Source organism: Halichoerus grypus, chromosome 10 (assembly GCF_964656455.1).
Source record: "Halichoerus grypus chromosome 10, mHalGry1.hap1.1, whole genome shotgun sequence".
NCBI classification, from domain to species: Eukaryota; Metazoa; Chordata; class Mammalia; order Carnivora; family Phocidae; genus Halichoerus; species Halichoerus grypus.
This window is the reverse complement of record NC_135721.1, coordinates 51,494,858-51,507,760: the sequence shown is the minus strand read 5'-3', so window position 1 is coordinate 51,507,760 and position 12,903 is coordinate 51,494,858. Positions and strand designations below refer to the sequence as shown.

Below are 12,903 nucleotides of genomic sequence, written 5' to 3'. Positions count from 1 at the left end.
CATATATTCTTTCTCTAATTGAATTTTCCACTATCTTTAAAAAACTTCTGTCACTTAATTTCTATTAGAAACTACAACGTTAAGCAGCACCTGGGTGGCTCAGTCGGTTAAGTGTCTGCCTTTGGATCAGGTCATGATCCCAGGGTCCTGGGATCGAGACCCACATGGGGCTCCCTGCTTGGCGGGGACCTGCATCTCCCTCTTCCTCTACCTACCATTCCCCCTGCTTGTGCTCTCTCTCTCTGTCAAAGAAATAAATAAAATCTTAAAAAAAAAAAAAAAAGGAACTACATTAAGAAAAAATAATATGGTCTTATGTACACTTATGGCTATAAAACTAATGTTCACATATACCAAACACTACTTAATGGTATAAAATAATGTATTAATTTATTCTTTGGAAATGAGTGATGCGCTCTGTTCTTCTAAGTAGAACATTTGTTTTAAGTAAGAATAATTGCCTTCTTTGTTCATTCTATAATATCTGTTGTATTTTGATGGATGAAATATAAAGATATTTCTTTCAATTTGTTTCTACTTGCCTATTACAAAAGCTTGAGTTATTGGTGAAGGCTATTTGTATGTATACTTAGTCATTCCAATTAATTACAGGAAACAATACTGCTGCTTTGATACTTACCTAGAAAAGTATGGAATCTCCAACTTTATTTGGCTTTGGAAGCATTACAAATTTTTGGTAGTTTTATGTTTAAATTATATATATAACTTAATCAAAATTTTAATACAAATTGCATTTGTTGACTGGAATCAGGATAAGGCCACCTTGGAAGAATGTTTCTTTATTGTCAAGAACAAGCATGACTCTGGAATATAATTGTGAGGCAACTTTGTTTTTCTCTCCCACTGTTCATCTACATTTATTCATGGGCCTATCTCTTCTGGCTTTAGGTGGAAATTCAGATAGAGGATAGAGCTGGGACTTTTCTGGTCACTCTTAGGTTTTAAAAAGTCCTACTGTGCAGTTCCTTAAGGTCATTTTAGTAATTAATATGTCTAGCCAAAATTCCAAACTTGACTTACAGTTGAGGCTTCTTCCCTTGTTTAGCTCTGGCCTATTGCCAGCAGGAATAAGGAATATGGTGGACTTGTCTTTTTTCTCCACCTCAGTTTCTTTCCATAAATGCAACCCAAACTTAGCCAGGGTTGTAGCAGGAAGGAGGAGAGTAAAGGGGAGCAGGGAAGTTCTTACCTGACTGTTATTGCTGTGGTGGTAGAGGATCAGCACTGTTTTTTTTTTTTTAATGTTTTATTTATTTATTCATGAGAGATGGAGAGAGAGAGAGAGAGGCAGAGGCAGAGGGAGAAGCAGGCTCCCCGCCTAGCAGGGAGCCCGATGCGGAACTCGATCCCAGGACCCTGGGATCATGACCTCAGCCGAAGGCAGACGCTTAACCATCTGAGCCACCCAGGCGCCCGGATCAGAACTGTTTAACATTGGCAGATATTTAAAGCTGATTCTTAGGGGCATTCTCCCACGTTCCTTAATCAACCCCATCACCAGGGAACTACTCATCTTCTGTTCCTTTGGCAAGGCAAATGTATTCTCCTTTAACAGCCCCTAGGAACTCGATGATACCCTCAGGTGCTCTTCGCTGAAGTCAGTTTGTCCTTCCACCAGGCCTCTAGGACAGAATCTAAGATGATCCCATGCTGGCTATCTTCTGGTGGCCCACACTTATTCCATGGGAAACACTTGCACATCCTTTGTGCTGACAAATTCTGGGCATGAAGACTGATCCCCTTGCTGCCATCATTCTCTGTCCCTCTCCTCCCCACCCCCCACCAAGCTGCCTCAGCCAGCCTCTCCCCGTTCAAATTTCTCAGGATGAGTCAGAGACACCAGTCCACTGGGGCCCCAACTACATATACTGCTGACAGGAGTATAAATTGGTAGAATCATTTCAGAGAACGATTTGGCAATAGCTAGTAAAGTTGTAAAGTTCCTAGGAAATCCACTTCTAGGAATTTGGTGAATCTTTGCACATGGTGTTCATTGCTACTCTATAAGAACATTAAAGTAGAAGCAAACTAACTCCCTCACAGTAAACAAATTGTGGGTTAGGGACACAATGAGCAGTGAAAATTAACTGGAGATTTGTCAACTGGATAAATCTTAAAAGTATAATTTTGAGAAAGGAGAAAGGTGCAGAATGTTAGGTACAGTATGATTCCATTTAATTACATGCCTAAATGTTCTAAAGAACATATATTACTTATGGGTATAAGAACATGCATGGGAAAAATGATATACACTATTCTCAGGATAGTGGTTACAGTGGAGGGAGAGACAGACTGAGATGGGGGGAACTTCGTTCTATTTAAAAGAATGAAAGCAATTTTAATTTAAAATTATCATACTGTGGTGGGTCCATAGGTGTTTATCGTATTACTCTGCGTAATTCATTGTAAATACTTTATTTAAAAAGTAGCAGAAGGGAGTCAGGGAGTGAAAGCTGGCTGTCCAGAGACCATAGCAACTGCTGTACACTTCAGGCAGACAGCTGTAAATTTTGATCGGGCCTCCAGAAGGCACTATAAGCCCTGCCAGTCCCGGTACCAGACCCTATCCAGACGTTCCACTGCCGCTAGGAGGGAAGCTGAGGAGTGCAGGGAGCATTTGCCACAACCCGTCTGGGGCAGCAGAAGGCTGATGTTTAGGAAACATAAAGGCCTAGCAAATTCCACATTGTAGGTCCTCCTCCCTGAGGAAGCCAGGCCAAATCTCCGCAAGGCGTGATCCCAGAAAGTGGTGAGCTCTTCTAAGGAAGAGCCCAAACGGCACCGTCCTTTTGGCCCCTTGCCTAGCGCAGAGCCTACAGGTGTTCGGAACTCAAGAAACCTTAGCAGAAAGAATCAATGAGGGGGAACTCCCGGTCGGGCCAATACAATGGGGTGTGTGGAGTAACGCTAAAATCTAGGTTGGCTCCAAAGCTCACGGTAGTGTGAGACCCAGGCCGACCGCAGGCCAGCGATCATCTACACGCCTACTTTATTCCCGGTTCCAGCCCGCGTCCCTTTCAGTGCAGGCTCCACCCACCACGCACAATCGTCTTTCCCCGCCCCTTCCGGAGGCTCGCCGCGCGCACGCGCGCTCCGGTCCGCGCTTTGTTGCGAAAGCGAGGGGGCGAGGTCCTGCGGTCCCGGCGCGCCGCGCGGCTGGACGCGGCGGGCGGGGCGGAGGATGGAGGCGGTAGCGTCCGCTGCAACGGTTGGGGCTCCGCGTGAGAAGGTGGCGGTGTAGGCACCCGGGCTGGGTGGAGGCCGGCAGTAGCCGGGCCATGGCGGGAGACGGTCTCCGTTGGGCTCCCTGAGGTGCGCTCCCTGAGGTGCGCTCCCTGAGGTGCGCTCCCTGAAGTCCCGGGGAGCCGTGGTCCATGGGCTCGCTGAGCAGCCGAGTGCTGCGCCACCCGGGGCGAGCCCGAGCCCAGCAGGAGCCGGGTTCTGGGGCGGGGGGCTCGACTCGCAGGCCGGAGACTGGCGGCGATGCGGCCGGCCACGGTTTCTGTTACTGCCCGGGCAGCCGCAAGCGCAAGCGGAGCAGTGGGGCCTTCTGCTACTGTCACCCCGACTCCGAGACAGATGAGGATGAGGAGGAAGGGGACGAGCAGCAGCGGCTCCTCAACACCCCGCGCAGGTACGTGGAGGGACGCGCCCGCACCTGTTGGGCGGTTCCAGGGCCGCGCCTGGGGACAAGTCCGGCGCCGGGTGCACTTCGGGGTGTGATGCTTCCCCAGGGGGTGAGGAGCCGACGTGCCCTTTACTGGGAAACCTGGGAGCCAGACCGATGCGGGGCGGATGGGGAGCGCTTGGGAGACGCTTGGGTTCTGGATTATAAACCACAGACGCTGTCCGAGTGGTTTTACAGCCCCAAGATGAGACTGGCAAACGCCAAGCCAGAGCTTGGGCCTCATTAAACCTTAGACTGGAACGGCTGGCTGGCCTTCCGTAATACACCTTTGTCCTCTCTGAGTGGGTGGCAGGAGAATGAGTTGTTTTGCATCCAGTTACCTTAAGGGGCACCCCTACTGTCGTCCACCAGTGTAAAGGGAAGTGATTACATACGCGAGGAGTTCTCCTTAACTGTAAAGGTGAAGTTTATCAATAGTGTACATTTGTTCCTTACTAGGAACAGTCTTTCAAAGTCTCCAGTATTTGAACGTTGACCGGGGGTGTGTGTAAGCCAGTGCTGCAGCTTGCTTAACCTTTTTTCAAAGAGTTGAGTTGAAAAACAGGATGTTTACTTGTGAATTAGAAAATTAGAATGCGTAGAATGTTTTCACATAAAGCAATCTGGTTGCTTTTTTTTTTTTTCCAAAGGTCATCAGTGGGGTCACATAAGTGTAATTTTTTAAATGAAACTTTAAAAAAAGATTGAAAAACTTTGCTACACAGGTGTAACTTATTGTAAAATAAAAGTATTATGGGTAACCTGTGTTAATAGTTTGATATCTAAAGATCTTTCATACAGTTTTATGTGTGAAAGCTTGTATTTATTTACAAAAATGGACACCATCGCCCCCCACCTTTTTGGAGAGTCAGTCTAGTATAAAGAGCTCAGATTATGAGTTCTAGTCTGGATTCTGTGCTTAATAGCCTTAATTCCTCATAAGTAAAATGGAGATGCTAATACTTGCCTTTTAGGGTTTGACAAATACTAGATTGTGTATAATGCACAGTGCCTGGCAGTGTTGAGGCACTCAGTAAATATTATGTCTCCTTGATAAATTGGCCCCCTTTATCATTACAAAATGTCTCACTTTATCCCTGGTAATATTTCCACTATTACTTTCTTTTGATAAGTGTTTAAAAGGTATATCTTTTCCGTTGTTTCCTTTTTTACCTGTGTCTTTATATTTATAATAGGTATCTTGTACAGAGCATATAGTTGGGTCTAGCTTTTTTTTTAATCCTTTAGGATAATTTCTGCCTTTTAATTATTATTTAGACCACTTATATTTAATGTCATTATTAAAATCTATGTCAGGGTCCATTCAAAAGAGAAATTATGCTGCAATTTGAACAGGGAAAATTTAATATAACCATTATTAGCAAGTAATGGGGAATTAACTACTGAAGGTAAACTACTGAGGTAAAGAGATCTCTAAAAATATACAGGAATAGAGGATATAAGGGTGCAGTCACAACTTCTCAGATTGAGACAGAATACCCAAGGAAGGAACAAATTTGGAATATAGCCATCTTTCTCCAACTGAGATTAAGATATTGGAGATGGTGTGGCTGTAGCCCACCCTAGATGGTAGAAAAGTTTGCTGAGATGTGGTAGGCTAAGGCGGGCAAGCAGGCAGCTGCCCATTGGGATGCCAACAGACTCGCTTGCTGCCTCTCTGGCTGACAGAGCCAAAAATATTTACTGTCCAGATCTTTATAAAAAACTTTGCCAACTGCCTGAACTACATGAGTGTACTAGAATGGAAAGTCTTCAACGCAAACCTTTATTAGAAAATACATTGAGAATTTAGTATGTTTTATATCAGTGGAAGAGGCCTGGCTATTCAGCCCAGCATGGATGAAGGGTGTAAGAAAATATTAAGACCTAGAAATTTGAGTGTTGGCACCAGTTATGCTCCCTGAGGTTGTCTGATGTGCTCTCCCACCGACCAACTACTCCATGAAAAGCTTTGCCTTCCAAGCCCACCTTCCACTTCATTCACACCTTTTGACACCTGTATTTTTTACTTTTACATTAACATAACTGTTAAAATTCAGTTGTTCTGCAACCAGATCTTGGGTGTTTGCTGTGCCTTAGACCATCTTTAAACTTTGAAACTTGGTAAACAGTATTTGTTGTTAGAACTATGTAAATACTGTTCACTGCAAAGTCAAGTAGTGTGTGCTAAGATTATAAATGATACTTCCTGGGTGCAATGTCACAACTCCTTGTTTTTCTATTGGAGAAATTTTCTAACCTCACATTTAAGTGCAGTCTATTTTCTAAGTTCCATCAAGTGCTCAAAGTCAGGCCCTGTTTTCATTTGTATCTTACTGCAATAGTTCCCTTTTTTGTATTGCTTTTTTATTTTCTTAGAGTTTCTAACTGCCTCCCCCTTCCTCATCATTGACAAAAATATTCCTTCATTATATATTCAGGTTTTCCTATCTTTCCAAACACATTTTCATGGTGTCCTCCTCCAAACCCAAGCCCCCCGCCCCGGGTCCCTTCATCTTCCTGTTTCATTCTGGATCCATTGCTCTCCAGGTCTGGGCTTATCCTGGGACTTAATTTTACCACATCTCCAGGATTGGATCTACTGTTTTCTGTAGCCTGGTTCTTTTTCTTTCTCACCCATTTTAGGGAACTGCATCCTTGTGTATTTTCCTCAGAAAGGGTGCAAAAGGAGGTAATTTGTGCTTACCTAAATGTAAATTTAATCTTTCACTTTACTCATCCTTTGGGTATGGAAATATAAAGTAACTTCATGTCCTTGATGATATTACTTCATTGTCTTCTAGCCTGCAGTGTTGATGAGAAATAGGATGCTGGTCTAACTCTCTTTTCTTTGTAGGTGACGTTTTGTTCCTCTGGAAATTTTGGAATTTTTTTCTTTGGTATTTTGGAATTTAACTAGAATGTGCTTAAGCGTGGGCTTTTTAATTGCCTCAGTACTTGGTTGATCCTTACAATCTGGAGACTAGTTTGGAGAAATTTTCTTCCATTAATTTCTTCCATGATTTCCTTTTTCCTGTTATCTTTGTTTTCTCTTTCTTGGACTCCTCTTAACCAGATTTTGGATTTCTTGGGTTGTACCTCTTTCTCTTTTCTTTTTTTTCCTTTCTAGGTCTTTTTTGCTTTATATTCTGGGAAATTTCCTTAACTTTCTCAGTCAGCCTCTGTTTCGGCTTTGTAATTTCTGTAACCGTGTTTTTAGTCTCTAAGAGCTCTTTTTTCCCTTGTTTCCTTTATCATAGTATCCTGTTGTTTTATAAATGTAATAATCTCAGCTATCTAGATATACTAATTTTAGGGTGTTTTAAGTTCTCTTTTCCCTAATTAATATATTTCCTCTGGGGCCAGTTTCTCTTTTTAATAGTCTTTAATGCTCCTAATTCTCTTCATGTTGGGTCATTCTTGGTTGTCTGTTTATATTTAAGAATGAAACTGGTTTTGTGTGTGTGTGTGTGTTTTAATTGAGTAAATAGATCTATTTCTACTAAGCCTTCCCTTTAAGTAGGAAGACTGATCACTAAATGGGGTGGGGCATGCTTTGTTTTAGAGCAGAGATTCCCAAACTTTTTTTGTTCATAGCACCCTTAGTGTCTCAGTAATTTTTTTCTTGGTACCTCTGGTCCTAAAGAAATATCTCATAGTTAGGTTCAAACTACTGCTTAATAGTATTAGATAGCATGGTATCTGAAAGATGTTGCTGTGTTGTTTCCATCGAATATAAAATATTATACACGCATCCCTGAGTTTGATGTGATCCTCCAGGTGCTTTGACACATAGTTTGGGGACCATGATTCGGGGTGAATGGGTTAAGAGCTCACAGGCTCCAGATTCCTCAAATACCAGAGTGAGGATTGTTTTGTCTGGGGTGTCCGTACCTGCACTGAAGTCTTAGCTTTTCCTGATAGATTTGTCCTCTCCTTCCTAGAAGAGCCTCGGAGTCTCTGTGCCTGAGTTATCTGTACTCTGGCTATCTGTATTCTGTGTTCATACATCGTGGAAGAGGCCATCAGGGGAACATGTTTCCCCATTTTCAGCCTCACTTTTGCCTTTTGTTTCTTCTGAGACCCCTCCCCTCAACCCACACAGGCTTCTGAAGGGCAGATGGGCGTCAGCCTCCATCCTAGACCTTCGTGATATATTCTGGGCTGTGGCTTCTGTGGCTTTTTTCTATTCATTTTATTTTCTAACTTCCACATCCACCGAATTCTCTCATCAGGTGATAAGCCCACCCTTACTTTCTGCTGTTGTGGGCTTAATCCTTTCTGTACTTTTAATCTTTTAGTGTCATTTGGGGATGGTGCCATCAGGAACTGGAAACTATATTGTCCCATTTATTTCTCACGGTAACCCAATAAAGTGGTCACTACTAATATCCTCTTTATATCTGAGGTAAGTGAGGGACTCAAACCCAAGTCTCTCCACCACCAAAGCATGTGTTGTTTTTACTGTCTGTTGGGAAGACATGTCAAGCACACTGGTTCAAGACGTCATTGAAATTACTTGATTTTTTAAAAGATTAAAAATTTTTAACTACCAAAAAAAAAAATTTTTTTTTTAACTACCAAGAAAACTTGTCAGGATTGGCCAGGAATATAAAAAAGTATTTATCGGCCTCTGCCTAGGGCTTTTCTTATTCACTGGACCATCTTGAACAATGATTATCAAACTTAAAAAGATATATAATTCATCTTTTAAATGAAATCTTATGCAGAAATCCCTAAGATGTGATGCTGCTCTAGTTGAAGGTAGGTGAGGATGCCCAGGGTTTACTCATCAGCTCTCTCTGGTGGCCCCGAAGACACTTCTCCATTGAGCATAGTTTTGAAAACCTTTGATGTAAGGCTGCAAACCATTTGGCTAATGGGAAAAAAAAAATTGTTTAGTTTAAGAATGGTTTGATACCAAAATAAGATTAAATATAAATTATTCTAAAAATTACTTGGGTAGGTAAAATTTTTACTCTTGTTCTCCATTTTGTAGTTGCATAGAAGTATCATTGCAGTTGTATTGAGATCCCCCATAGTACTGTTTTCTAAACGAGGAAGTAAGCAAAAATCACTGTGCTGACCTACAGGTAATTCAGTTAGTTCAACTATCACAAATTGCAAAAATGGTGCACAGTGAAAGGTCACGTGTACATGCTGTCCCATCTAGCCACTGTTAACCCTCTTGGGAATAGAGTACTAGAGATAACTACCGTTATTAGTTTGTTATGTACTAATGCAAATTTGAATATAAATATCCTTCTATTCTTTTACACAATGGATAAGTTGGCTCTATTTCATAGAAATTGAACAAAAGGAGTATTCTGAGTTTTATGCAAAATCAATAAAACATTCAGTTTTACACATATGTAATATTTGCTTTTCTTTTAACAGGAAAAAATTAAAGAGTACATCCAAATATATTTACCAAACGTTATTTTTGAATGGTGAAAATAGTGACATTAAGATATGTGCTCTAGGAGAAGAGTGGAGCTTACACAAAATATATTTATGTCAAGTAAGTATTTTATTTTTCTATTTGACTAAAGAAGGTAATTACTTAAAAATAGCTCATACTCTTTCAAGTCATGTTCTTTCTAATTGCATTTCACAGCAATCTCTTTACAGTAGTTGTTTAAGTCCTATCATCTCGTTCCAAAGTCTTGTTTCATCAGAAATACGGCACACACTTAGTTTGGTCTAGAAAACAGATTTTGAATTTTCCTTGTCATACCAGCCCAGCAAATACCTTTTTGTCATTACTTCAGTAAGGTTCTTATTTTGGTGCCTTTCGTTGATAAAAGGGAAAAAAGTTAGGGGAAAAATGTCTAAAGTTAAGATTGCTGAATTTGTTTATTTTGTATCTAATTATTTAAATTGGATGAATTTAGCCAAAATGTTATTTTGTAGATATGATTGATTGAAAGTGAATGGAAAGTTCTTGACACTTACTCTTCTTTCCTTCTGGAAAATGCAGTTAAATTAAAGACAAAACCCAGCAAATACAGACTAATTCATTTAGCTGATAATACCTATTTGGTTTGTGTGCTGAAAATATTACCATCTGCCACCCCATTTTAAAGATTCAAAACTCTCAAAATGAAAGAAAATGTTGCTCTAATGGCTCAAATATTTTACTCATTTATTCTTTCATCAAATCTGTCTATTCTTTCTTCAAATCATTGTTCTAGGCACTGGGAATAGAACAGTGAATAATTCAGTTTCTATCCTATGGAGTTTATATTTTCTCTCTTCTTCACCGTTTGACAATAATTACTGGTAAGACAGTATAGTATAAGATTTCAGTAGAAATATTAAAAAAAAACTTTTTCTATAACATTTTAATCATAATGTTTTTTATTTAATTTTTTTGAACAAGGTACTTTGGCTTGAAGTTTATAGCTCAGGGAATATATCAGAATATTGGTCTCAACTTGAGGATAGGGTCCATACCTTTTTTTTAATCACTGAAAGCAGTTTTGTGAATTTAAGGATGAGAATGCCTCAGTGAAGGCTTTCCCTCTCAAGAGAAACTGTATTGATTATAGTGCAAGCCACATGCTAAAATATAGTAAGCCCCCTAAGGACAGAAACAATGTCTGTTTTGTTTACTGCTGTATTCACAGTGCCTTATACATACTAAGTATTCATTGAAATTAGTTAATATTTGATCTAGTCCAAAGTAATTCTAATTATGAGAGGTACTATCTAGAAGGTAACTAAAGACTTCATCCATTTTGGTATCTTACCAAGAATTTAGGTCCATTCTGGAATTTTCTGATTAGTTAAAACTAAACTTTAGATTTATCCTAATTTCTGGGGATCATCCCATTTACAGCCACTAACACAGTAAGGATTCAACAGTAGGAAAGTTCTTAGTCTTCACTCCTCCTCAGTACATGATTATGTATTCACCTTGTGTCTTGTCATATGTTTATGAGAGTCTTAAATACATGATGTTTTCTAAGCTTGAATTTAAAATGTCATTGAGAAGGAAAACATATACCTGTAATAGACTCAGAAATTGTTTTAAGTAAGTAAAAAATTAATGTAAGTTTCAAATAGTAATATAGGAATTCAGTTCAGATAGTAATATGAGAATTTGGTTTGGTTTTCATTAAATTAATCCTAAACAAAGTATTTTGACATACCTCAAGTGTCCTTAATTTCATTTTCCTGTAGACATATTTAGCAACTCTTTTTCTCCTGAAATAATATGGATTCATTTTGATAGAAGAGTTGCTTGGAATTAGAAATGGGAAAATAATTTGGAAGACACAGAAGGTACTAGATAATTGTTTTTGTTTTGTTTTGTTTTTTAAGTCTGGCTACTTTTCTAGTATGTTCAGTGGTTCTTGGAAAGAATCCAGCATGAATATTATTGAACTGGAGATTCCGGACCAGAATATTGATATAGAAGGTAACCACCACCATGTTTACTATTATGCAAAAAGTATAACATAACCTTTTTATTCTTTTGGTAGAAAATAAATATTTTCTTCCAACCTTGTAGGCTAGGAAAAAAGCTCCATTTAACACCCTAGAGTGTCAACTTTGTATTGATTTGCCCCATAGTTTTTATCAATTCTGTTCTATCTGTCCCTAATCTACTTAGTCATGTAGGCCTTATCAGTCTGTTTACTTATGTTTGTAAATATATCTGCCTGGGATATGGAGGATGTAGCGTGAAGAAAGGAAGAGTATGACTGTTTTTAAAAATTACATAGAAAAGCTGGTAAATAGTGTTTATTGATTATTCCCCATGTATGAAGACTTTCTCTGGGAACAGTAGGGTATGAATCATGTAATCGGTGTTTTAGAGCTCTGAGTTCTTAGATGAGGAAGCTGAAGCCCAGAGGATTTAGGGACTTATTTTAGGTCTCAGCACTTTAGTGAGCCTCAATCAGCCTATAGTTCTCCTAATTCCTGTTCCAGTGCTCATCCTCGGCTCCCCTCTTTGATTGCCCAAGTGTAAGTACCCAGTACTCACAACATAGGCAAAGAGAAAAGTTAAGGATGTTTATAAACACCCACAAGAGTGGCAGTGCAGAGAAGGAAGGACAGGCCTAGATAGCTGTGGTGGTTGGGGGAGAGTGTGGCATGAAGAGGACCAGGAGCTATTCCCCACTCCCCAGGAATGAAGCACTGAAAGCACGAGGGTTAAGATTATCATTGGGGTATGTGTACTTAATGATTGGTCTATTCAGGGTATCTTTATAAAACTTTTTCCAAGGGTATCTTATTTCTGACCACCAACTAATGTCAAGATTAGATGCAGAAGAATCCAGCTCTGTTAGGTTGAATAAATGGAAATTTGTAACATTATTATTAAATTAGCACCATTAATCAGTAACCATTATTAGCATTTTAATTAGTGATACTCTCTTATCCTTTTATGTACATCCTAAATTTAGACGTATATCTTAGAGTATGAAGACAGTCGTTGTTATTTTTGTAATACTTTCATAGATATCACTGTTATTTCATTCCCTGGGTCTATTTTTGCTTTCAGCACTGCAGGTTGCATTTGGGTCACTGTATCGAGATGATGTCTTAATAAAGCCCAGTCGAGTTATTGCCATTTTGGCAGCAGCTTGTATGTTGCAGTTGGTGAGTATGCACATTATTCAGATGAGATTGGGCGCGCTCAGGGTGGGATGGCCGTAGACGAGTATGCACATTATTCAAAGAAAGGATCACAGTTGGATCTTTGTTTCAAAGTATTTATTCTAAAAACAAAAATAAAGCTTAGCTTTTTACAATTTTTAAAATAAAAATGAAATGTGTAAATATGTCATTTGTGATAAGTCATTTAAGAAGCTTAACCAAAAAAAATACTACTAATAAAATGCTTAATGAAAACCAATTTATTGGGGCGCCTGGGTGACTCAGTTGGTTAGGCGACTGCCTTCGGCTCAGGTCATGATCCCAGGGTCCTGGGATCGAGCCCTGCATCGGGCTCCCTGCTCAGCGGGAAGCCTGCTTCTCCCTCTCCCACTCCCCCTGCTTGTGTTCCCTCTCTCGCTGTCTCTCTCTCTGTCAAATAAATAAATAAAATCTTAAAAAAAAAAACAACCAATTTATTATAGCTGAGGGGGTCATCATGTCTATGTAAGATGAATGCAAGCTATTTCAGTGTAGATACCTTAGAATTACTATAATGTGGTAAGAATTGACTTGTCTAAGTCCATTTACAGATTTCTATTCATTAG

General features: G+C 39.8%; 1 protein-coding gene across 1 annotated transcript in view; it reads left to right on the top strand.

Annotated features, from left to right (window-relative positions):
• The first annotated feature begins 3,138 nt into the window (after positions 1-3,138).
• Positions 3,139-12,903, top strand: part of GMCL1 (germ cell-less 1, spermatogenesis associated) — a 41,157-nt gene continuing 31,392 nt past the window's right edge. Inside the window, exons 1-4 of the mRNA XM_036088248.2 lie at positions 3,139-3,655; positions 9,086-9,209; positions 11,015-11,111; positions 12,204-12,301. Of these exons, the coding sequence (XP_035944141.1) occupies positions 3,396-3,655; positions 9,086-9,209; positions 11,015-11,111; positions 12,204-12,301 (579 nt within the window). The 5' untranslated portion in view covers positions 3,139-3,395. The remainder of the gene's footprint in view (positions 3,656-9,085; positions 9,210-11,014; positions 11,112-12,203; positions 12,302-12,903) is intronic.